General features: G+C 39.6%; 1 protein-coding gene across 1 annotated transcript in view; it reads right to left on the minus strand.

Annotated features, from left to right (window-relative positions):
• The window catches only part of pals1a (protein associated with LIN7 1, MAGUK p55 family member a), a 39,102-nt gene that overhangs the window by 9,132 nt on the left and 4,058 nt on the right, over window positions 1–25,912 (minus strand). The window contains exons 2-5 of the mRNA XM_033642941.2: window positions 9,355–9,665; window positions 6,322–6,499; window positions 5,651–5,751; window positions 2,797–2,904 (exon numbers count right to left, since the gene is read on the minus strand). Coding sequence (XP_033498832.2) covers window positions 2,797–2,904; window positions 5,651–5,751; window positions 6,322–6,499; window positions 9,355–9,537 — 570 coding nt within the window. The 5' untranslated portion in view covers window positions 9,538–9,665. The remainder of the gene's footprint in view (window positions 1–2,796; window positions 2,905–5,650; window positions 5,752–6,321; window positions 6,500–9,354; window positions 9,666–25,912) is intronic.

Consider the following 25,912-nt stretch of genomic DNA (forward strand, 5'->3'; position numbering starts at 1 on the left):
TTGGATACAGAGGAAAATGACTACATAAATAAGTTTGATGAACCTGCAGGCAGCAGGTATCATCAGAAATTGTGAGTTCATGTTGCATGCTACTATGTTCTACCTACTGGGTCAAGTGTTCCCAGAGGTCCAGTGAAATGCTTTTAAAAATCTGGGTCGTGACCAATTGTAGTTGCATCCAACTCCAAGTTTGACATCAGTTTACTCCACTACTGCAAACTTTCTGATCTACATCTGTTGCTGTTTCTCAGCAACACCTTTTTTCTTACTTCTCCCCTTTATGTCCTGTAATTTTCAGGACGAAAAGTGACCTTTGTTTTTTTTCCCTATTAAATTGGAGCAGCCGTACACAGTGCAAATCATAGGCATTTGTGCAGTGTTGGTAGACTTTGCCTCCAGTTGCTCGCCCTCCATCTGGACAGCGCACTGATGTATGACATCACACGCAAAGAAGCAATTTCCAAGTAACGGATCCCACATGAGGATGGCATAGAACCTCTCCTAAATTCCAAAGAACTGCCCAAAAGTGGCAGCCACACTGTTGTTAGGTCTGCATGGCAATAACAATGAAGATGGGGAACAACATGAACCCCGAAATATAATGACTGAAAGTCTACTCAAAATATTTGATGACGTTTAAAAAGAAAAAAAAAACCTAAACATCCCTAAAAGGTGGGGTTTCCAACTGTTCCGCCACTTGGTCGCCATTCTGTGTTTTCCTCCCGTCCATATACTTTAAAGTATTTAACTCTTTCAGCTGACACAGCATGAACTGTGTCTCCTCATCTGTCCAAAAATGCATGTCTCTAAATGTAGATTTCACCATGTTGTTACCAGCTTCTATAATTCATTTAACGCTATTCGACTTCCGGGTCAAACCTGGGGCAGAAACTGTGGAGCATGCACAGAGTGTCTAGGCCAGTTTGGGTTCGATTGACTGTGTACATGCAGGAGTAATTTGACTCCCAATTGCATAATCTGGGTGTGTTAGTCCGACTTTGAGAAATTCGATTTATTACAATTTCAGTCGGACTAACATGTCAAATGTATTTTAAGTAAGACTAACACAATAAATCGATTTTCTCTAATGTAATGTAAACAAACTGAATGAAAAGTAAGAATCGTTAATATTATGGCTTGCCAATCTCGAGTAGCCTACAGGTACATTTTAACCAAAGATACAAGCATCCCCCTCCTCCTGCAACTCCAACTCCCTCCAAAAGCCTACTCCCCCCTCCTCCATTACGTCCTCATCACGTCTATGATAGACATAGGCTTTGGCAAGGTAATGTTAGATACACGAAAGAGGAGAGCGAGTGCAACACGCCAAGAGAATAGTATAGTATAGTATGGTATATAGAGAAGGTAAAGTTAATGTTTCAGAGGCTACGCTACTGTAGGCTAATGTTAGCCATTAGCAACTGGATGCTGTGTTGTCATACAACATTATATGTTATATCAGAAGTAAACTAAATATAACGTTACCTGTCCTGCACAGTCAAACGCAACCCTGGAGTTTTGAAACTCATCCAGGGTCAATGATGACTGATGAGTTTTATAATATAACGTAAACGGGGGGAAGAGATTTTTATCTCTGATGGAATTCACTTACATTTTAGTGTGCCATCAGCTTATTAATAGCATTTTAACCTAAACAAAGAAAAGCACAAAATTTCCAGAAGGGTAAGTGTCGCTTTAATATAAGAGAGGAAGTCTGAGACAGGATAGGACACAGCAAGGAAATGTAGTACTGCTTCTGTAATAGGAGGATAGGACAAACAGTAGGAATAGTTTTTGTAATGAGGCCCAAAGTCACTTGGAGGTAACATGTTGGAATAACAATGTTATGTTTTAGGTTAGATGGAGCAAAAGTTTGTTAAAGTGTGTAGTACTAGTACTGTCATATGAGAATGAAAAGACAAAAAGATTTGTGAAAGTTGTCCTTAATTTCAAAATTGGTCAGGATTTAAAACAGTTTCAGTCTGCAGCTAAGAGGAGAGAGGGTACAAGCTGGGCATGAACTACAGTAAGGTATTCTGAGTTCCTAAAATCGTGCTGCCCACTGTGACTATTTTTATTTTTATCATTTCTTTTCCACTTCATTATCAATGACAAAGGAACATGGTTCTGGGAGTGCAGTATGAACGCTGAAAGCTTTTCTGCTTTAAAGCCAAATGCAGGGCAGGGGGCGGAGATGCCAACATGGAGCAGAAATAATGTGCTGCTCTTTAATGAGATTCCACTGAAATGAGCCATGAATAGCTCTTACAGCTAGCCAACTCAACACTGTGGCAGAAAAATAATAGCAGCACTGATTGTACTCGCATCCTGAATGTTGGCTTTACTTGAAATGGTTACAGTCAACCTGGTGTCACCTGATAGTCACCCATAAATAATCTAACTTTACAGTTAGAGTCTCTGCTTTGTTTTACAACATTTCAGGCTGTCCAGCAGATGTGGCTTTTCCTTTTTGCTGAATGAACTCATATTTGAGCTAAAACTGAAAAATGAATCATTAATGAAACAGGCCGTTGTTCAAAAATATGATTACAATATAGAGAGTTGGCTGTAAGGAATGTGTGTATGTGTTTACATGCACATACTGTAAGCACTCATGTTTCAGCTCTAATTGATGCTGAACAGAGCTGCTCTGTCTCCAACCTCGTTATTAGGGTACACACTCGCTGACCTACACCATCACTGTGTGTCTGTGTGTGTGTTAGCCATCTGTCAGATGAGAGAATAGTCAAGGCATTAAGCAAAAGACATTTTGAAATAAAATTAATGTGGATATACCTCCATGGCCAGCTGAAGTGCCTGGTGTGTGTGCGGGTATGGAGGAGAGGGTCGGTGCATGCTGTTGGCCACAGCATTATGGATCTTCAGTGCTGACTGGAAGTCAGACTAAAGGAGAAAACAGACACCAGCATGTTCTGTCACATTCCTTTCAACTGGAGGTCACACATTAAGTACATACATACATGAAGCCCTTCCACATCACTATGCCTGTATTCATTAGGGGTGAAACAATACACACATTCATGTTGAAACATTTGGTGCAAGGTACACATTACAAACCAAATTATATGGAAAACAAAACATACAGGTTGCATTGTGTAAAACATAATCTCAGTGCCACTGTGCTCAACAACACAGCCCACACGTCATAACAGGCAACATGTCTGCCCCTCCCACCCCCAAACCAAAACATTCTACTCCAATGAGACACACTGGGAGGCAGCTACACTAAGCTAGCTCGTTGTAATATGTAGAGTAACACCATTGCCAGACCAGAAATAGAACATCCTCTGATAACCTACAGATATGATGTTTGGAGCCACTTTGGTTTCACTCTGAATTATAGGAATATAGGTTACACCAGTGGGAATACTTCAAACATGTCCACTCATTTACAATGACATCACCCCAGTGTGTCAATCAGTGGAACCAAGTGAAAACAAGGTGTGACTCATGCTACAAGCTAATGTTAACCCCGCAGCATTTAGGCAGCCATTCCTGAGTGATTCTAACAGGGAAAAATAAATCACTGTGGTGTTTATAGCTGCAGATATGAGACCTTACTCTGTAGTGGAAAATGTATAGGCTTTACAAGCATGCTAAATGTAATGAGCCCTGTTACAATAATTCCTCTTGAACCCATTTCAGCCAGACCATAACTCCTGCTTTGTAAAAACAAACAAACATACAAACAAATAAAAAAGCCAGCATTATATTGGCTTTAAACGTTTTTAAAAAAAATATGTTAAAAAAGGTATTTTTTTCTGGAATTACAGAAACAGAATTGCTTCTTTTCTTTGTATCACAGTAACACTACTTTTTATATTTTATAAGTAGCTGTTTTTGTTCAATATGCTGTTAAAAAGACAAAAAGGGGGGGGGGTCACTAAGGTGTCGCTCAATCATTGTTCAAAGTAAAAAACGAAAAATTATAGTTTATAATTTCAGTTTTAGTAAAAAAAAATAAATAAATACTCATGGAAATTTCTTTGGCATTTATACTTTTTTTTACTGTATTGTAAATTAACTGTTAAACCCAAAGTCTTTATTTACACTTTTTAAAAGTGAAATCAGTGTGTTTCAGTTTATATGCTATTCATGAAGCTTTTCCATTAGCTTTTCTTGGAAAAACTTGTTTTGATCATTGACAGTTATTTGAGAAATGACAGAAGGACGGGGATACTACGATGAGCACTGACACCTAACCAACAATGACTGAACAGACATTTTGCCAACCTCACTGCTAATCAAACTGAAACTGAAAATTCAATGGATACAGCTGTTCTAGACACAACAGACTGAGTTTATAAGAATTATGGTTTAAAGCGCAAGCCTGAACTTTTTGTCTCCCCCATCTGGCAGTGAGAGTAATTGTACATTGTCAATGCATGTGAGCTCTGCAGGTGAGCTCACTGCATCTCCCCGCCCCCAGGAGCGCTGTCTTCAAGTTTGTTTGTTTTTTACTCTAATTTTTCCTCTGATATATATATTTATATTTATCTGGCACATCCACACCAGAAGCTGCTTTTGGATGCTTCTATAGATTTGCTGCCATAAGTTCTGCCACACTCCTGCTGCCCTACCTTAGCTCTGTCTGGTTAATGTAAAATGTAGCCACGTGAAACAGCTACATGTTTTTGAGTTTCTGTTGTCAGACAACTAAACAAGCATAGTAAACAGTGATTTGATCTGAGCTGATTAATGCTACCTGTTGACCAACAGTAATTCCTGCACAGCTGCACTGAGATGTTGCTGTTTCACATTCACAAAGTTGTCTGACAAAACAAACTCAAATACGGGTTCATGAAAACAGCTGTAGTGTGTCATCAGCTACGATATATGGCTGCAGCTAACAACTATCGTCATAATTTAAATTAGTCTAACATTTATGATTAATCAGTGTCAGTGAACAATGCCCACTGTAATGTCACAGGCAGAGCCCGAGGTGACTTCTTCAGATAGCTTGTTGCTTGTCCAACCAAAAGTCTTAAACTAAAAGACATTCAATTTAATGTCATATATGACAGAGAAATCAGAAAATGTTTAGCAACTTTGCTTGAAAAATTATCAATCAAGTATTAAAATAGTTCCTAACTCTTGTTTTTGAGATTGAATAAACGTTAACACGACTAATGATTGCAGCTCTATTAAAATGTAATTTAACATGAGTCATTACGCAGACGATGACAGGTGACACAATGGTGGCTGCTTAAGTGTACCCTACACAGTCATTTGGAGAGCTTTCCCGAAAAGCGATAAAGGGCCATTCATGGCTTTTTGATCCTAACAAACGGCAAAACATTCCAGGATAAACACAGAATTATTAGTTAGCTGTGGGCATAAAAATATCAAACTTAAGAGTGTTTCATACTGGCACAAGAGTTCCTATCTAAAGATAAAAAATATCTTTCTGTATCCGCCAGCCTCCCCTCCTCTTACTGAGGCCTTCATTCCAACTGCAGGAATGTTGTGAGGCCCATGTTGTCATGGATGCTCCAGCTCAGACAGCGGTGACAACTCTGCTCTGTCTTTGTAAATCCCTTCTATGTGGGAGGCCAGAAAGTCTTGAAAAATACCACAATTACACATTGACTCAGAGCTCTCTGTATCTCCTATATTCCCTTTATATTACCTTGTTTAGTAGTGCAAGAACCAGCTCTATGTCATTCTGACTCTGCTGGTCGGACAGGCAGCTCCGGACCTGCTTCAGTGACAGCAGCAGCTCCTCTAACTCTGCAAGAAAAACACAGGCACTCACATTAAGAACTTCTGACTCTGACATCCGTACCTACACAAGAGAAAAGACGGTAAAACTGCTCCAAATCAGAGATTACTTTATGATGATGGCAGAAGACAGTCTGCTTGACCTGGCTTCAGATTAATGTGTATGTGACAGACTGCATCTCATTTATTACTCAAGACTTCAGTTCCACATTGTGTGTACCTGTTTGTGTGTCAACATTACCACCCATAACAAAGTTTTAATTAAGTCGCCCTCAAGAGCCTCTCCCTCCCTGAGGAATTCCCTCCCTAACGGCAGACATGTCTTTCCTTACATTCCTTTCCCTCCAAGCCAGCTTTCTCTCACTCTCTCCATCTCTTTACTCCTTTTTCCTCTTCTTCATCCCTTCTTTTTTTGCAAATTTAAATGATCTTCAAAGTTTTTATGTCCCTTTCACCTCCATCTTTTTATTCTTTCCTTTCCCTCTGAGAGCTTTACTGCATCAATGATCAGCAATTCTACTCCCATCTGTGTGTGTGTGTGTGTGTGTGTGTGTGTGTGTGTGTGTGTGTGTGTCTTACCCAGCAGCGGATGTGTGTGCTGGCTGCTGAGTGCTGGCTGCTGCGGTGTGTATGAGTCTTGCAGGAATGTGGGGTTGTCGATGCCGACGTGGGGATGCTGGGAGAGCTTCCTGAGTCTGAGCGAGGCGTTCAGGTCCAGCTGCCGACCCTCCTCCTCTCTACGACGCCGAAGATCCTCCTGACACACATATGAACAAATAAATGTATCATAGATAGAAATACAACTGAACTAATGAATGGACCATTCGACTATTCAGAGACAAAAACTCGGATGACTCTGCATGATATGAACATGTACAGTAAGTTTTTCATGGAAAGGAGTAGTTTCAACGTATCCACTTAAAAATAAGCTGACTCTGGATCTGTACTTATTAACATGTGATTAGTTTAATAATTTGTCACTTCTAGCTGGTGGTAAATGAAGAATCCAGATCGCCCACAAACCATCTTAGACCCTGGCAAACAACAGTTATTTGTATTGTTGTTGATGAAACAGAATTGGCTGTCTTTTTACTGTTCATACAAGTCTAACAGAGTGAACAGTCTTTTTGTAAATATACCATCCGTCCACCTGATTAAAAGAAAGGGGCCCTGTGAGGACCTTAAAACCACCAACTACCCAAGTTTACTTTATAGAAAATATTTGACAATTCAAATTACCAGTGCAATGCTAACTGGAAAAATCAGATTTGTATACTACTACACAATATTTGTGTATTTATACATGTTCATTGTGTGAGACTAGGTGCAGTGACTTAGCCTGAAGACATGGCACACTGCTGGAGATGCACCAGCTCATCAGCTAAACATCAGTATCAGCACAATATAAAGCAGGGCTCGAGACTAACGGCCACAAACTTAAATTATGAGCAGGTACAAGAAGAATACAATGACTGTTTGGCAAATGGGCTCTGTGATCTCACTGTTGTGTCATGAGATGGTGAGTAGCTGCTGGCGTCCCCTCATCCTGGGTACAATAGAAAACGTGTTTGGGACAAACACAAATCTTCCCCAGGACGACTTTGGGACAAAAGGACGCAGTAAACTCACTATTGCTGCGTCAGAGGATGCTCCCTATTGTTTCCCTGATAATGCAAGATGGTGAACAGCGAATTTGCGTTAAAATCAGCCAGAGGAGGGCTGGTTAACATTAGCTTTAAGCAGCTGGTGGCCACAACTAACAGCTCACAGAGGTTGCTCTGAGTGACATTATGATGCGTTCAAGCTCTATTCAGTAATAATGAGTATTAGGCAAAAGTAAATTATGTTTTCATGACGTATTCAATGTAATCCTGTAAAATGTAGTTTATAGCGAGAAACTTTAATATATACAGCTGTTTGAAGGAGAAATTTGCCAATGTTTTCAAAGCAATTTAAAATAGATATTAGAGTGATAATTAAGATATATACTGTAAAAAGGTTTTTAAGCAGTTTTTTAAAAGATGGTTTTTATGTGAAAGGTTATATTAAAGGTTGTGTTATAAATCTGTATGACTGAAATAGTGCAGATGTCTGTGTTTCCCTGGCACAAAAGGGAGAATGAATAACAACAAAAACAAAACAAAATAAACAACAATACAAAAACATCGGAATAGACTATCGGCCAAATTGTTATTTTAAACATCAGTATCAGCATTAGTATCAGCCCAGAATTTCAAAATTGATGCATCCTTACACACTACATGCACCTGACCAATTATAGTCTGCCTTCTTTCATGAACAGGGGTGAGTTACCAAGGATGATTTCACAGGTGCTTTCACCATCTGACTGCAATGTTTGCATATGTGGAACCATGGAACCATCCACAGTCAAGTGGAGAGTTTTCAGACATACAGACAAATTCAAATATTCTCAACTGAGGTTGTGCTTGTCAATGTCGCATCTGGCCCAGACAGCCAATCAAATCAACAAAGAAGCTGGAAATCACTACTGATTTAATACCAGAGGTTCTGGTAGGAACAGTGGGACAAAGGCAAATGCAGATGAAGTGTTGCTATTAGCGATGTTTAACAACGATGATGGTCACCCCATTATTTAAATAATAATCGGCGAACACATGCATGGAGTTGCATAAACAGCCAGGTGGATCTTTCTGGTAAGGGTAATGCCACTTACTATGCTTATAAACAGACTAGCTAGGTAGTTAGCCATTGGACTGCGACAGCTCATCACACTATTAAGCCCGATGTGCTTTGATGCAGTTGTGCGCGTAGCAACACTTCTCCTGTGATCGGAACCTAAAGTGAGACTAATGTAGTATAATTGATATTTCACAGAAATAGGCATTTAGGAGGCTGGTGTGGGCACAAAGACGCTGCTGTGTTTTGATGAGGGGAAATGTAGGATCCAGTTTGTCCTATATCAGGGACTAAAAGGCTCTACTGCAATGATTCTGACCATTGTTTGTTCTAAAAATGTGCCTTGTGAGTCTCCCAACTTCATGGAAGTGTAATACGAAATTGCTCTTTCTCTTTGCCATGTTTCCAATTCTTCATAGAAACATGACTCTTTGTGTCTCTATTGCTCAACATCATAGAACGGTGGTCAAGGTGGAGCTAATTTAAATTATATACAGTTTATCATACACTTATCATATGTTTTCTAAATTCCTAACCTGCAAAGTAACAAAGATAACGTACTTTACTCTGAAATCTAGCACACTGGAGGTTTAAAATAGCATTAAATGCAAATACTTAAGCACTTACACCTACAGTTTCACTTGAGTATAGCACCTGAGTAAATGTATTTGCTTACATTCCACCACTTCTGTTAGCTCTTGTGGAGTCGACTGGTGCAAAGATATGCAGAATATGCTGGCACTGGGTAGTGACTGTGACATAGCACACTGGTCTTTTATTTCTTCTCTGTTTTCACTTTGTTTTACACTTACTACAACACTTTAATCAGCTTTGGTTGTTATTAAATTCACTTTACAGATAAATGTGACTTGCATTTTTGTTGTAGCTTTAGTGTTGAGTAAAATAAGCACAAGTAACAAGTGTGTTTGTTTGTATGTGTATGTGTGTACATACCTGGTGTTGTCGTATCCTCTCCAGCTGTGCAGATCGTCGGACCGGTAGCGTTCGACTCCCCAGGTCTCCCGGACAGTCCACAGCCATTTCTCGGTGCTGCTGTCCTCCCCTCAGCTCTTCATCTCCTCCTCCTCCTCCTCCTCCCTCCCCAGCAACATGGCCGTTCAGATGGGAGGTTGTCATCCCTCACACACACACCACGAGTCAAAGTGGGTGTGTTTGTGTGAGTTGCAGAGATTTTAGGGTACGTGTATATATAAAGCAAGTCTAGGAGGGCAGCTCAGTAAACATGCCAGCCATGACAACTTCACCTGAGGAGATAACAGAAAACCGATGTCATTAATTAAGTTGGCGACATTCTGCATCCCAACATTCCTCCAACATGGATTTGGATAACAAGAGGAGGTGTCCTTATACCATTCAGCATTGAAGCTGACACTATCAGACCCAGGTCTCATGTGACTATCAGGTATCTATTTACCTGCTATCAACAGTCAGGTATGACTGGTCAAACACAGGATGAATGAGTGTTCAGTGTGCCACAACAAACATGGTTTGTGGCTTTAACACGTAATGATCAACAAACCAGTGCCGGACCACAAAACTGACTGGGGGACTGACCGATCTCTTCATGCTACGTAACTACTGTACCACAACTTACTAACTGGTTACTGATAGGAAGACTTAAATCAGAATTCCTCTCTATTAAAATTTGGGTCTTAATTTTGTAATTCTGGCCATTGTTTCTGTAATTATGATAACAATGAACCCAATAAAATAATTGCCAAGATTTGGGAACATTCAATGATCAGACAGGTTGTAAACAAGATGACAGTTAAGCCTGATGATTTAAACCACTTTATTGGGAGGTAAAACTTTCTCAGCAATTACCTTTGTGAATATAACTTTGTTATTGCCAACAGGAAAAATACAAAATGACAAAAAGTTGGCAGAACCAGCTGAAAGAAGGCCTTTTTTACAGCATACATTTGGACTTGTCATAGTAGTAAAAGCACAGGCGTTACTACTAACATTAACAATCAAGTGTCCTAGTAAACTCTAACAGTGAGCCAGCTATACAGTATGAAATAGAATTTGGCCATTCATTTATTTATTTTACTTTACTTACACCTGCTTTTCTACTATGCCGTGTCAAAAGAACCCAAAAACTTTTTTTTTTTTTTTTTTTTCAAAAAGTGTTTCTCTGAAATATTAAATATTTTTGACGAGATAAACAACAAACAAAGTTTACGGCCCTGTCCAAATACCCGCACTTGCGCCCTGAGGTCTTCCCTGAAGTGCACTTGCCAAAAGTGCAGTTAGGGGCGTAAGTGCGCAAGGGATCGATGCTGTTTAAAAAGGAGAATTGGGACAGTTGCGTACGTACACGTCACTTCCGTTTGGGTCCAGCTGGTCCGTCTCCTAAGAGACGAAACATGGCGTTAGAGGAAATAACGTTGTTCACAGCACTGCTGCTGCAAATGATAAATAGATACAATCAGCGAATGATGAGGAGGATTAGGAGCCGCAAGAGAAGGCGGCATCTACATCAGATCCAAGTACTGATGCTGATACCCAACCAACAAGTAAATTAAATTAAATTTTACTCTTGAATTTACCTGTTAATAATGTGTATATTAGCTGTAACATCTTTTTTTACTCTACCGTTAACGTAGCCTAGATTACCGTTATTCCTATTAAAACGTTTTTTTGCTTGGATAAATTGTGGTAAATTGTGATATAAAATAAACTATAAAGACATATGGTAATAAAATAATAATAATTAAAGACACAATCAAAACTGTAAAGTGATGTGGACTGTCATACAAACCTCCAATCAACTGTAAACAGTATATTATTTCATTATTAATGCCCTGTCATGTATTATTAAGTCCACACAGCGTGTTGTTAGACGTTATGTTCCTCTAACGGTTGTTGTCAGTCGGAGTTAACGGTTCGCGGACACGTCAGTTACCGTTTGAAGATGGTGAGTTGTACCGGCCAGCTGTGCAGTGTTACAGCATCACGACACTATGGAGGATTCTGGGTAAAATCCTTCAGCGAAGTGAGGTCTGATACGCACTTTCGGAAGGGGTGCATTAGGGGCGCAGGTTTGCACCCCTTGATAACAACAGAAGACAATGTGGACACCCTACGCACTTGCGCCCCTTAGCGGGAGCGCGCAATTAAGGGGCACAAGGGCGCAAGTGCGGGTATTTGGACAGGGCCTAAGTTTGGACAGAAACAGTGACACACTGCTAATCTGCCCTATCAGGACTGTGTTGCTGTGGTTTGATCAGATCTGATTGGCAGTGGCTTGGAAACAGAAGTAAACAACCACACAGGTGTCATCACATTGTAATTCAAGAGTTCAGAGCCCACTGGTCAGGTGATAAGACCTGGACAAATTGGGTTTCTGATACAGATCAGGTAAAAACAGACATCTCTCTCTTTTGTCAAACACAGCCCCACACTATTTAAAATCTATCAGGAGAGTAAACAGAAAAATATAGTAGTATATATAAGTAGTATAGTAGTATAAATATATAATATAGTAACAGAATTTTGCTCATGTAAAAACAGTTCTAACTTTGGCCGCTTTGGTTTTTTTTGGACCTACTCCGGAGAAGGTCCATGAACTAATAATGGAAATGCAAACCGGCATGGCTTGACTTGGCATGGCCAAAAGTGACAGTGAAAAAGGCCCATAATATGGCCAAAACTATAAAAATAATGTCCAAGTTGTAATGAAACAGAAATATCCTTTAATGACTGCCAAACAGGTGGACTGACACCTTACTAGTTTATTGGTCGAGCAAGTGACTGATTTACTGAGTGTCCTAACTGGTTTACCTGCTGCTTTATGAGCTGACTGACTGACTGCTGGTTCACAACCTGACTTAGTGCTAAATGAACAACTGGTTTACCAGCTGACAGTACATTGTGGAATATGATGGGCTGTGTTAGGCTGACTAACTGGTACACTGACTAACAGACTAGCTTAACACAGTTTATGACACAGTCAGTTTCTCTCTCTCTCTGCATCTTGGTCATTTCTACCTCTCTCTCTTAAGTAGTTCAGAGACAACAACGTCATTACAACCCCCCACTCTCCACACATAACCATGACAACGGCTTTGTCAGCAGCCGGGTGGTCCCCCCCGCCACACAAACCTACACACACATACTAAAGGAACTGAGTACTATGTAGGGAGATGGTGGGAGGGAAGATTGGATGGATGAGAAAACAGAGAGAGGGACAAGAGAGGGCAAGCAAGGTAGACATTATTAGATGAAGGGAGGGAGAGAGAGGGAGAGAGAGGGGGAGAGAGAGAGAAGGGGGAGGGGGGGCAGAGGTAAAAATAAACAGGTGAGATGGATGGATGCCTTATCTTTCAGTGCCACAATAACAACAGCATGTTGATATGCTATCTCTTACCAGCAGGACTGTAACACACACACACACACACACACACACACACACACACACACACACACACACACACACACACACACACAGGTCCCATGATGCAGCAGTGAGGAATGCCAGGCAGCCCTGGGAACAAAATTCCACTGATGGGGGAGGGGAGTGTGTGTATATATGCCATGGATGTATTACAGAACTGGATATGGTGCCGCAGCTCAGCCGTACTTCCAATTTTCCCCAGTGGCCACTTGCAGTAGTGCAACTAAAAATTCTCAGCGGCCCAAATAGCATTTTCCCCATAGACCACCACGGTAAAAGAGACGTCTGTGAAACTGTTGACAGGACGCTTCCAGCTGTAAACATGGTTAATTATTACTCATTGTGTTGAATGTTTAAGAGCTGTGGCAGTTTAATCTTTGTAAAACTTATCCAAAGCCCAGAAAAGTAATTATTTTTGTGAATGAGGCTGTGCTGTGTATGACCACGTTAAATTTACTGGTCATGTGTTAACCTTTGTTCTGGAACTTAATTGTTTTGTTTATCTATATATTAGCCACGTAATGACTGGATTCGCTGATTAAACACTGAAGGTGATCTTGTTCCATGGTTATGATTTTTCACTTTTCTTCCGGATACTTTAATTTGGTTAGTCATTTAACTTTTATGGGATATATTATGTGATCTGTGCGATATGGAAAGTGGTTCGCTCATTCACGTGGCCCGTCTGGGCCACAGGCATGATGGGATTAACACTACTGTGCATATTCAGCAGACCACTAAACCCCAGAGGTAACCCAGAAGTTAGAAACTTGTTTAGTGTATGTGCCAGGTGAGCAATTCTCATTAGACTGGAAAGGCACCGTCTTTGGGTCCAGTTCTAAATAATTCATCCATGATATACACCTACTGGTCAGACTGAGACATCAAAACTCACTGTTTACATTCTCAACATCTCTGTTCTGATCACCTTGAAGCCAAATTCTGACATGTGACTGCATGTGTTGTGTTGTTTTTGAATTAATCAGTGCAATAGTTACAAAAAAGATATTTCAGTACTTTTGTATATTTTTCAAAAATATCAATCATTTCATTTTCCATGTGCAACATTTTGCATTTTTTCTCTTTTTACATCAAAGAGCTCTGACTTAGCAGATGTTTATTTTACACAAATGCCTCAAACTTGATAATGTACTGCAACCATGATTTTATCAGATACATCCTGGACAGCATGACTTGTACTGAACTTGACAGATTGGTGTTATCGCACAGCGTATAGGGGCCTTAGAATGCCAGTGAAAAAAATAAGCAAGGGTTCGGCATGTTAAACTATTATCTGCCTGCCATTTGCCATTTTCATCCTTTCCATTATAAGCATAAATCAACAGTGTCAAATACCAGTATAAACAACAAGTTAATCCACATCCTTGTTTTCTGGTGCGGAAGCTTCCTCTAGATGCCTCTGTTTCAGCAGACAAATATGTGTATCCTAAATCACTGAACAATCCTCCGGAAATTCATATTGGAGTCATTTTACTTTTATATTGCTTTCAGCACAAAGGCTGGAATATTGGCCTTTTATTAAAAATGGGACTTAGTTCAGTTCATTCACTTCGCTTTTGCTCAGCATGCAGTTTCTCTGATTATCTCTGTGCATGATCAATTATCAGTGCTACTTTTTTTAAAAGCTTATTTATATCTTCACTCTTGGATCCAAAGAAGTTTATTCTTCTGTAATCCAACTTTCCAATCCAAAAGGATTTTTAATAATGAAAAAAAAAAAGCAAACAAACAAATTAACAAAAAATAAAACCCCAACAAACCCAGATTACGTCAAACATTTTGGGCAAACAACGTCCAAAATGTAAGATAATCAAGTCTGTGTCCTTGAATGTTTTCTTCTCTGTCTGAACATTTTCAGTTTAAATGAAGTCAAAAGATAAATGTCTTCAAGCTTGAGTCCCCCAAATAGGTTTGACCAAGCAAAAATGAAAATGTAGCCACAAGACTCAGCAGCAGGTGAATGGAACCAAAGCAAGCAGGCAACCTCATGCTATAGTCTTATACGTACATTACCAGAGCACTACCTTTACACTACCCTTATTCTCACTATAGCCAAAAGTTTAGAATAACATAATAATTAAAAAACACATACTAATATGTGTACATCACACATACTACTATGTGTATATCGACAGTCACAACTGTATTCCTATAAGTATTTGTACAATTTTTTAGTATTTAGTTTTCCTTTTTATTTCTTCCTTTAGTGCTACTATTATATGGTTTGTTCTAGTATTTTATGGTTTTATTCTATTCTGATTTAAATATTTTGAATCCATAAATAAATATATATTTTCTGTGTGTGTACCGTGGAGGGGGCTACAACTACATTTTATTCTGCAATCCATGACAGTAATAAATTGTTGAATTAGGTTTCTGTCTGAGAGGAAGAGGAGCCATAAAACAGTGCTCAGGGCCTGAGTAGTCTGTGTCTGAGGCTCAGACATCATTGAGCAGAGGTAAGTGCAGGAGGATTTAAGCAGCTCCTCTTGAGGGCTAGCCTTCCTCCTTTAACAACAAACATTAAACTGCTGACATCATCATGAGGGATTCAAAACTCGGTAGGGATAAAAACGAGGCTACTGAAACTCATTCAGAGGCCTCAAGCAGGGAAAACAAATGACTGGAAATCATCCTGATGGATTAGTTGTTCAAAAAAGATACAAACAGCCTGGGATAAGCATGTGATGATAACCACTGGAGACATGTACATGGACCATGACCATGGGTAAGGAGCTGGTTAGCATCTAATTTATTTAAAGCTGTAGATGTGTACATTTGAAATCTGCCGTTAGAGCCGTTATGGAAGAAACTGGGTAGTGTCAGGTTCAAGAAAGCTCAGCTTAAGATATTTTAATGCTTCTCATGCATTTATTAAAAGTTGCCCGTTGCAGCTGTCTTAGAAAATGTAAACAAACACTGATTTACTAAATGCATGGATGGCTTATCAGCTGTTTCTGACTGCCAGGACAAGTTTTGTCGCAGCTATGCAATTTCCATCTAGTCATCAGACACACCACTCTCACCTGATACCTTCTCAGGTTCAAGTCCAGTCCACCGCCAGTTACCTGGCTACAGGGACAATTCAGAGAGAAACAGCAGCACACTGGGACACATTTCCTTATGTAGAGAAACAGAGGCATGGCAGTATGCTTACTGCAACTAGCGGGCATGCACGTCACTTCAGAATGTTTCTTGCGATTCACAACACTCAGTACACACACGCACAAGTCGTGAATCCAAGATTAATTTCACATGCTTACTTACTGCGTGTGCAAAGTAAGAACATCACCCTCACTCTCACCCTTACATATTAGTGTTATACCTTTTTTTGCTTTACAACATTGCTGCTGTGTCCTAATTCCATCAGGTGAGTACTAAATACTTTTACAGTGTACTTTTATTTACAGTTACAATACAAGTTAAACATATTTTACTGTTTTATCCAAACAGTAAAGGACACGACATATGCACCATCAGAAGTCAAACTGCTCCCGTGTCCCAATTCTATACTATATACTACTAACTGTATCCAGAATGCACCAATAGGCTATTTTCTCAGCAGACATTTTAACATGTCATACTAGGAAAAGCACAGGTGTAATCAATAACAATAATGATGGCTGCATTCCATTTAGATGAGTCAGTGTGCAGTTGGCAGCGGTAACATGCAAAGAAACATTAAAACATTAAAAAAAAAACAGTTTTAAGGAAGTAAATGTGTTCAACATGTTTATCAGGTCTGAGTGATACTGAATGAATTTGAATGATTTTGTGTTTAAAGGAAAATTTCAAAAAGCACCTTTCATTTTGTCACTTTTCCAGTTGAAACACACTACATACTCAAAACCTGCTTAGAATTAAAATGTAATATGGGAATTTGACACAGAATATGAGTTTGGTGACATCAGCAAAGTCCCACCTGACCTCCAGCGAAAAAAGAGCTCCAATCAGCTGGAGTAAACACTTGTTTGGGTAGGTAGAGCCTTAAAACCTTGATCATTTACTTTACTTCACTTTTTCAAGAACCCAAGATTCCCCGAAAGGGGAAAAAAAATCCTTAATGAGCAAAGGCAAATTTTCTTTTTCTAGGTTGGCATTTAAATGTATCCATAATACTGTTCACATGGTGGGGAACTGTTTCTATACCACAGTACCCTGTTTAATAGGTAGAGAGCCGGAACCTTATTTGAATATGAGGTTTCCAGGTTGTTCTATCTTAGTCATGATGCTGACATGAGCTGTTACCTGAGTAACCGGCTCATGGCCTGAAATTAACACAAATTATATTAACATTACAAATGACATGGTTAAGTTATATACAGCCTTTGATCTGCATCTGCTGTCCACCTTACACTCACTCTGAATGAGACAAAATCCCATTAAAGAAGAACGGCTGTAAGAAAGGCATATGATTGGCTATGTTACACTTCCTTACATTGAGAGACAGCTTTGTTAACGACAAAATGTATAAGGATTAATCATTGATTATCAAACTGTCTAACATTGCCTTTTCAACTGCATGTTTAAGTTTCAATACACGGTATGTGTGTTTATAGACAAAAGAATACTGAAAATTGAGGATGCACCGATTTTGAAATTCTGAGCTGATACGGCTACTGATATTTCACAGAAAAATTTGGCCGACAGCCAATACCAATGGTTTTATACAATTTATTTATTTTTTTTTTTTTATTAATCTATTGCACCTTTTGTGCCAGAGAAACAAAGAAATCTGCACTATAAAAAAATAACCTCACAAATTTCTCCTTCAGACAGCTGTATTTTTTAGTTTCTCGCCAAAAACTACTTTTTAAAAGATTACACTAAACACATCATGAGAATGTTATAATTTTCCTTTGCCCAATACTCAGTTTTACTGAATAGAGCTTCAACAAATCCTAATATAATGCCTCCAACTGAGTTGTGACTGAATTGTGGCCACCGGCTGCAGGGAGCTAACATTAACCAGCTCTCCTCCTGCTGATTTTAACATGGATTCGTTGTTCACAATGCAGCGTTATTAGGGAAACAAAAGGGTGCGTCCCCTGACGCCAAGATACTAAGTTTACTGCATCCTTTTGGGGAAGATCTCTGTTCATCCCTAAAACATTTTCTATTGTCCCCAGGAGGACTGGACGCTAGTGCTACTTGCCATCTCATCACAAAACAGTGAGGTCACAGAGTCCATTTGCCAAACAGTCTTTGTATTCTTATTTTACCTGTTCAATCATTAATTTAATTTTGCAGCCACCAGTCTCGAGCCATGTTCTACAGCCTGCAAAAAACTTGATGTGACAAAACAGAAAAACTTCGGCCAGTGCCATTGGTGGATGTCATCTTGTTTGTCGACAGGCTTATGGCAATCAACAATGCAAATATCAACCGATACCGATGTTCAGCCGATAAATCGGTGCATCCCTACTGATAATAAGTTGAATGCCTTCTGTAAGACATGTATTGATAAAGCTGGCATGCAGGTGCCTAAACTGAATAAATGTATTTTCTTAAACTTAGAGACAGGCTCATTAAAATACTATTAGTCTAATGAAGTGGGAAGCTAGTGGAAACAGATCCATGACCTACTTTGAGTAGTGATCCATACACTGGGACTGTAAGTGGTGTAAAGATCAGTGTTTTGGGCTGAATGTGCTGTAGATGCGGGAGAGAGGATGAGGCGGGGTTTGGTTTTGACACCCAGTTTGGCTGGAAAAGCCTGTATTATGGCTGATGAAGACCTGCAGCTGTTTCCTACTGGATCTCTGCCCTAAGACCAGTGACTAGTTAAATAAGACTTTATCTAAGACTTGCTGGACTACACACTGCTGAGCAAACATACAGTGTTGATAAGCTATAACCTTACATGCCGACCCCCTCCCCTCCCCTCCCCTCTCCCCACACACACACACACACACACACACACAACCATCTGCTTCCACAGCTTACCCCCTGGAGTGCATGTATGAATGTGTGTATGCATGTGTGTCTTGCTGAGGCAACAGTTCAAGGCAAAACTATGGGAAACAAAGAGCTCTTCCAAGGAGGAATTGGGAACACTGATTAGGTTTTTACTCCTTTAAGCTACAGGCTCTAATCAACATGTAATAGTGACTATACCATTGAAGAAGATATAATAAATAATATTCAGGACTTTTTAACATTAAAATTTCTTTGTGTTTCTTAACAACATTTATTGAAATAATCTCCAACAGCTCTTTATTATTTGACTGTCAAATATACCTAAAGTCACTCGTTTGTTTGTTTGTTTGTTTGTTTTTTTAAAAAATGGGGAAAAGAAAGAAAGAAATTAATGTAAAACAAAAAAAGTTGCAATTTTGCCTGGAGTGATGGAAAAATTACAAATTACAAAATACACGACTCAATCACAGTTTGACTGGATGGTGTTGAAGGTCACCCAGCAGTATAATCTAGGGCAGGGGTCTCCAACATTATTTCAGGCCAAGGACCACTTAGCTCACAGAGAGATGGAGCAGGAACCACTTATTACATTGTATAAAACTGAGTTGCATTTGAGACAATTCTCTGAATATTTCTGGGTCTCCTCTCGTTTGTGCTTGCCTGCAGCTACCAGTGATTTCTGAGGTGGACGGTATTTCAGTGTCTCTAACCGTGAAAGTTAAAGAACAATCTAATTTATGGAAAAAAAAATTCTGAAAAAGTAGACAGATGGGTCTACAATGTGTGTTTGAAGGATACATCCAGGATGTCAAACTCACTCAGCAGCAAAAACAAAAAGATAAAGACAGTTTGAAGCTAAAGCCTAACCATAGGCTGTGGATCACAGAGTGAACCACCACATCACCTAGCTAGCTAACCCTACACTTTTCGGGGTTTGATTTTAGTTTTGGATTGTAGAAGACACACATATCTCCTTCCACCTCTCAGGATAACAGGTATCACTATTACTCATTCCCAAGGCACAACATTTAGCTCAAAATCCACAAAACCAGTGTGAAAATGAAGAAAATCTGAAATGACTGCATGAGAGCCTACTGAGCACAACTGTGTAGTTGTCGGAGCTGGCTGATACTACACTATGATTGGCCACTCTGCGTTAAAAGGGTGGGACTTAGCAAAGGGTCAATTGTGTTTGCTTGATTCCTTTGGCAAACAGAAGTTCAGAGTTGTTTTCTGCTCTGCTCAACTACATGGAAGTAGTCAAACAAAATAGAGCGACAGCTGATCATTGTGGTCAGCAGCTTCCCTATGATATCAAACAAGCTATAAGACAACAATGTGTGGTAACACATTACTCGGGAAATAAACTGCTTTCTCGCATGCCAGTATAGTGAGATCGCAGAAAATAATTGCCCAGTCAAAGCTGTGAATGTCAATTACTAGCTCAACGCTAAGTCTTTCTGCCACTTTGAATCCCTATGTGTGAACAATGGGTAAAGTACTCTAGTTTACAGGGGAACACAAGCATCATCAATGTCAGAGTTAAAATACCATTAATGCTTCCTTTATTTCTACATTTTGTATAACAAAGATCGGTATCAGGGCTGATCAAAGCATTTTTAACAGATCAGAATTGGCTATATTGAGTTACAGTTCCCTCTCCAATTCTCTGTCTCTCCTCCAACGCTCGCCACAAAACGCCACATGCCATACACAGCAAAAGTTGTATCAGACTGTTGATTTATGCTATTAACCTAAGTTGTAAGCACTCCTTTCAGCTGAGTGTGACAGTCTTAGACAAACAGCAGCAGAGAGCCAGACACAACGCAGCACCTTGGGGAACAGCTTGGATGCAGGGATTTCTTTTCTTAATGCATTGCAGAGCTTTTCAATTATAATGCATTTACACTAGATTGACTTTAATATCTTTAAAGTACTTCAAGTGTGCACTGTGCAGCTGTATTATCTAGGAAAACAGAAGTTGGATTGGGGCTCAAATGATTCATATTGGGTTTGGGGGCAAAAAACTTGACGTCCGTATTTCAAAACATTTTTCAGTGACCGCCTTAGAAAACTAGAATTAGGAAACCTCCTGTGGATTTCAGGTGACTGACACAAGACAATGAAACTTGGCATGTCCCACTCCCCGAGCCAGTGCAATGCATCATTCTTTGTCCTGGCAAAAGTGTAGCAATAGCAACAGCATTGTTAATTCTACAAGTGGGTTACATTCTACTGCTGATCAATCCTTAAAACACTGCAAAAATCACAAAATGAACTGATTATTAGCATGATCATTACAGCATTTTGAGCCACAGTTTCAATGGTGTTGTCAAAAATATTAATTTATCAATACATATCAATTCTGAATATTTGAAACAGTTTCAATACTCATTTTCACAGTACTGATGCACTGGTCCTAACTACGCCTTCTCGCTCTCTCTTATTGCCTACGTTTACCAAGGTTGGGTACCGTTCACATTTGATCCTATACCGGATCTGGTTCCGGTATCTGCAATTCAGTATGGGTACCCACTTCACTACTTTACTTTCTCTGTAATAACAAAAACATAATTTTTGAACAAGCTGCAGGGGTGACATAGTAGACTAAAACGCAATTCTGCTCCTCTGCTCTTTGTCAATCATACATTTCTGAACACTGTTATGCAGATGATAAGCAGCTGTAACTCTCCTTTAAACCAGATGACATAAGTAAGCTCTCTGTCCTGCATGACTGTTTAAGTGTCATCAAATAGTGGATGTCAAGCAATTTCCTCAAGCTTAATCCAGCCAAAACAGAAATCCCCATCATAGGTCCTGACAGCAATTCAGGAAAAATAAAGCATTTTATGGGTCCTTTGGCAGCAAATGTTAAGCATGCCTCAAAAAATGTGGAGTCTGCTTTGATCAACAAATTAATTTCAAATTACATGTAGAAAAAATAGTCCAATCCTGTTTCCTTCAACTCAGAAACACTACAAAAATCAAAGCTGTATTACACTTTCAGAATCTGGGGGAAATCATTTATGTTTTTGTCTCCTCCCATCTTGATTATTGTAATTCATTGTTCACTACCCTGAGTTGTGTCTGTGTCTCGGCTCTGGTTGGTCCAATATGCAGCCACTAGACTTCTGATACACCACACAGGTCACACATTTCACTAGTGTTGGCCAGTCTTCACTGGCTATGCATTAGGGGTGGGAATCTTTGGGCACCTCACGATTCAATTACGATTACGATTCAGGGGCTACGATTCAATTATAAAACGATTATTGATGCATCTTTAATTTATGTATATTTATGCACTTTTTCACAACACACATTTATTTTTGTCTCACTGAATAAGCATTCAAAACAGTGCATTTGTAATAAGAAAGAGTTGAATTCATTTCCATTATATTTTAATAAACATATAAATGGAAATGCTTGCAAACTGGAAAGTTACAACTTCGTTGTACGGAACCAAAGTTAACAACAGGTATCTTAAATCACAAGATAAAATGCGCAGTTAGAGTAACAAATGATTCGGTGGCGACAGACGTCCACGCATCACATGTAACTGCGTTCCTACCTGCCTTCAACAGTGAGGCCATGACTTCTGTTTTGGTTTGATGGTAGAGTGTCGGTGAAATAGCGTCGGGATGGGATGGTGTATCCGGGCTCCAGTGTAAGCAGCAGTGCTCAAAATCCCTGATTTTCCATGACAGAATAAGGACACAAATCCTTGGCAATAAATGCCGCGATGGCCTTCGTAATTCACTTCGCCTTTTCCGATGAGGGTGGCAGCTTTCTAATTGCTTCCTCGATTATTCTCTGGTCGGTAGCGCCACTAGTAGCTGCAGCAACAACAGCCTGCCGTCTCCCTGACTCCTCCATCAGGTGGAATCGAGTTACATGGCTTCTCATGTTTGTTGTGTTGCCAAAGTATTTTATTTTAGCACGACACAGCTTACATATAACGTGGCTCTTGTCCAGTTCGCTTCCGCTGTCAACGTTGTAGAGGCCGAAGTAGTCTGTTCCAGGTGCGCATCCCAAAGTGTCCCGGCGATGACACCTACCGCGCTTCTTATTTCCGCATTATTTAGAACCTTCTGTATTACTCTAATTAACAGATTTAAATAATCGAAATTTGGACGTTTGTGAATCGATTCAGATTCGTCCACGTCCGAATCGCGATGCATCTAAGAATCGGAAATTTCCCCCACCCCTACTATGCATAGAGTGCAGAATTGATTTGAATTAATAACCTATAAAGCACTATGCAGGCTGGCCCCACTGTGTATTTCTGAATTACTGTGTTCCCTAGCTTAGCCAGAGCAAGATCACTGAAGTTTCCTGACCAAGGCTTTCTGGCTGTCCTGAAATCAAGGCTTCAACAAAAGAGTGCTATACGCTTTTGAAGTAGTGGCTCCGACCCTCTGCAACCGTCTTCCCCCACTTATAAAAAAGCAGCGGGCATTTTGGCTTTAGGGCACTTCGTGGCACTTCTGCCTCTTACCTAAACCCAGTGTTCTTACCTAGATTCGCTCTCAGGTACCAACATTTGGCACAGATGGATTTAACATGAGTTAAACAGTTAAACAGTTCGATCGGTACCCAAAACTAATGTTTACTAAAGTCATTCTGCTATTCTCTGCTACTAACCAAGAAAAGAAAAGTCATTATCTCATGTTATAGCCTTGTTTGCGTTCAATGTCAATTTTTCCCCTCTGTATTGAAAATGGTATTGAATATCAATTAGGGATGCACCGAAATGAAAATGTGTGGCCGAAGCCTGAATATTATTAAACACTTGGCCGAATACTGAGTACCGAATACTGAATATCATTGTTTAGTTTTTCATTAGTTTTTGCAGATGAACCCCCTCCAGATTAGTGTTGTCATGGTACCAAAATTGGGACCCACTGTGCAATACCAATGAAAATATCATGGTTCTGAGTAGTATCACGATACCACAGCGAAAATGAGGCAGATGTGCCTTTTGTCATTTATGAAAAGATAAATCACTTTTCTATAATACATCAATGATATTTCAATGGAATAAATTACTTATTGACTTATTCATACTTGAAAAACAGCATCAATAAGTGATTAACATGGGGGGGGGGGGTCAAAATAAAATAAATAAATAAAATAAAAATCAACCAGCCACCCTCCTCCCCTGACAGTCCCTTCATAAGTAATGAACAATCCCTAAAGTGCAGTGAGGTTTGTGGGCCGTTACTGCCAGAAAGAGAGAAATGTGAAAGGCTCGTTTCTCCTCTGACACATCACATACCTTGTTAGGCTGGCTCAGCTGTTCAGGTACTTCTGGGCAGTCATGACACCAAGAAGAGGATATTATTGGAGCTGACTTTTCCTCGCCGGTAAGCCAATGGCCGCCGTATTTGACAGGAATACATTAATGTTACTGTCTGTGTCTGTGACCCCCGTTCAACCCACAATCGGTGGGATTCGCCTTTTGTTTCTGCTGCTGGTTGAAATCTGTAGGCTGCTCACACAGCCTGCTGAATGATTTAAGCCTATTTTGCTTGCTCAAAACTATTTTTAGTTGCAAATGCGAGTGCCGTGACGGACGGTTCGCCACACTGCCGACATTTTATTCCGCCCGTCACGGCACGCTGTTTGATTGCGTTATCAAAACGCCGCTATTATTCGGCCTTGCTTTTAACTTATTCCACCGAATATCGAATGTGTTCTTTTGCAATATTCAGCCGAATATATTCGGTAACCGAATATATTCGGTATCAAGTTTAGAAATTTAAGTTTAGTGAAAACACTGAATTCTGATGAAAACTAGGTGCAAAAGTGATATTCACTTGTTGATACATATGTTTCGCTCAAAAGTCAAAATGTACAACTAACATGCTTACACTCATGGATCAATGGACCAGGCCCAACATGGGCATTCACTTTAAATGTAAATGCCCTATTAATTGTGTCCATTGACAATTCCTATAAAATTTTGTCAAACATCCCGAATTATGTTCAGAAAAAAGAGAAAACCAGCATTACTTTGTCAACTTACTTACTTTGAGACGTATAAACAACATGGTTCCTCTATTCTTCAGGAAAGGTTTTTTTTTTTTTTTTTGTCATAGCAAAGTCAAAGTAAAGTCTACAGTTATAGCTACAACATGTAAAATGTTACTCCAATAAGATGGAGATCATTAAGATTGTTAATCATTCAGAAAATGAATCAGATGTCATGACCCCCCTCAAACTGCACGTCAAACAACAGCAATTCTGGCAGAAATCTGGCCTGATTCTAAACAGGTCATGGGCAACAAATTCTGGATTAAAATTTGGCTTAATCTGTACACTGTACACCCAAAAAGTATGTATAGTACAAGGCGCAGTATTCCTTAAAAACTCTTTATCCAACCAACATTATGTGACACAAAGAGTGAGCAAAGCTGCGTGTGTGTGTGTGTGTGTGTGTGTGTGTGTGTGTGTGTGTGTGTGTGTGTGCTCGTGTGTGCGCGCTCGTGTGTGTGCGTGTGTGTACCGTGAATGTCATTGGGAGCAGAAGCAGAGCAGCCTCTTATCTTATGCTTAACAGTACACACACACACACACACACACACACACACACACACACACACACACACACACACACACACACACGTACATTCTTAAAAAGGGCTGTACCACCCTGTACCAGACAAAGAGAAAAGGAGCCCAAATGAGGGAGAGAGGGGAAATACAGACATAAGCTGAGTTTCTTTTAAAATATTTTAAGTAATTTACAATGTACTGAATTAGAAAGGAAGAATATAGATGACAGATTTTAATAACCTTTTGTCAGTGTCCTGTAAAGCTTTTACATATTTGAAGTGGGAACAATTTCAACTATGGCGTAATAATGCAATAAACAGTAATGGAAACATATTTATGGAATTATCAGTGTCAGATATTTGCAAAGTTCACCACACCCTTTAGAAATATCAGGGTAAATGCCTGCTCTGATTTGGCTGTAGCCTATATGACAAAATGACAACATAAATAATGTTGTTGTTTTTTAAATGGTGGAATAACTTCAGAGACAGCATTTTTACAGCACTTTAACTCTACTAAAAGTCAGGCTAAGTGGCCCCTTAAGGGGCCATTCAGATGTAGCGTCTTTTGCGCTCACAAATCCATTAGTTTCAA

This window comes from Epinephelus lanceolatus, chromosome 15 (genome assembly GCF_041903045.1).
Source record: "Epinephelus lanceolatus isolate andai-2023 chromosome 15, ASM4190304v1, whole genome shotgun sequence".
NCBI lineage: Eukaryota > Metazoa > Chordata > Actinopteri > Perciformes > Serranidae > Epinephelus > Epinephelus lanceolatus.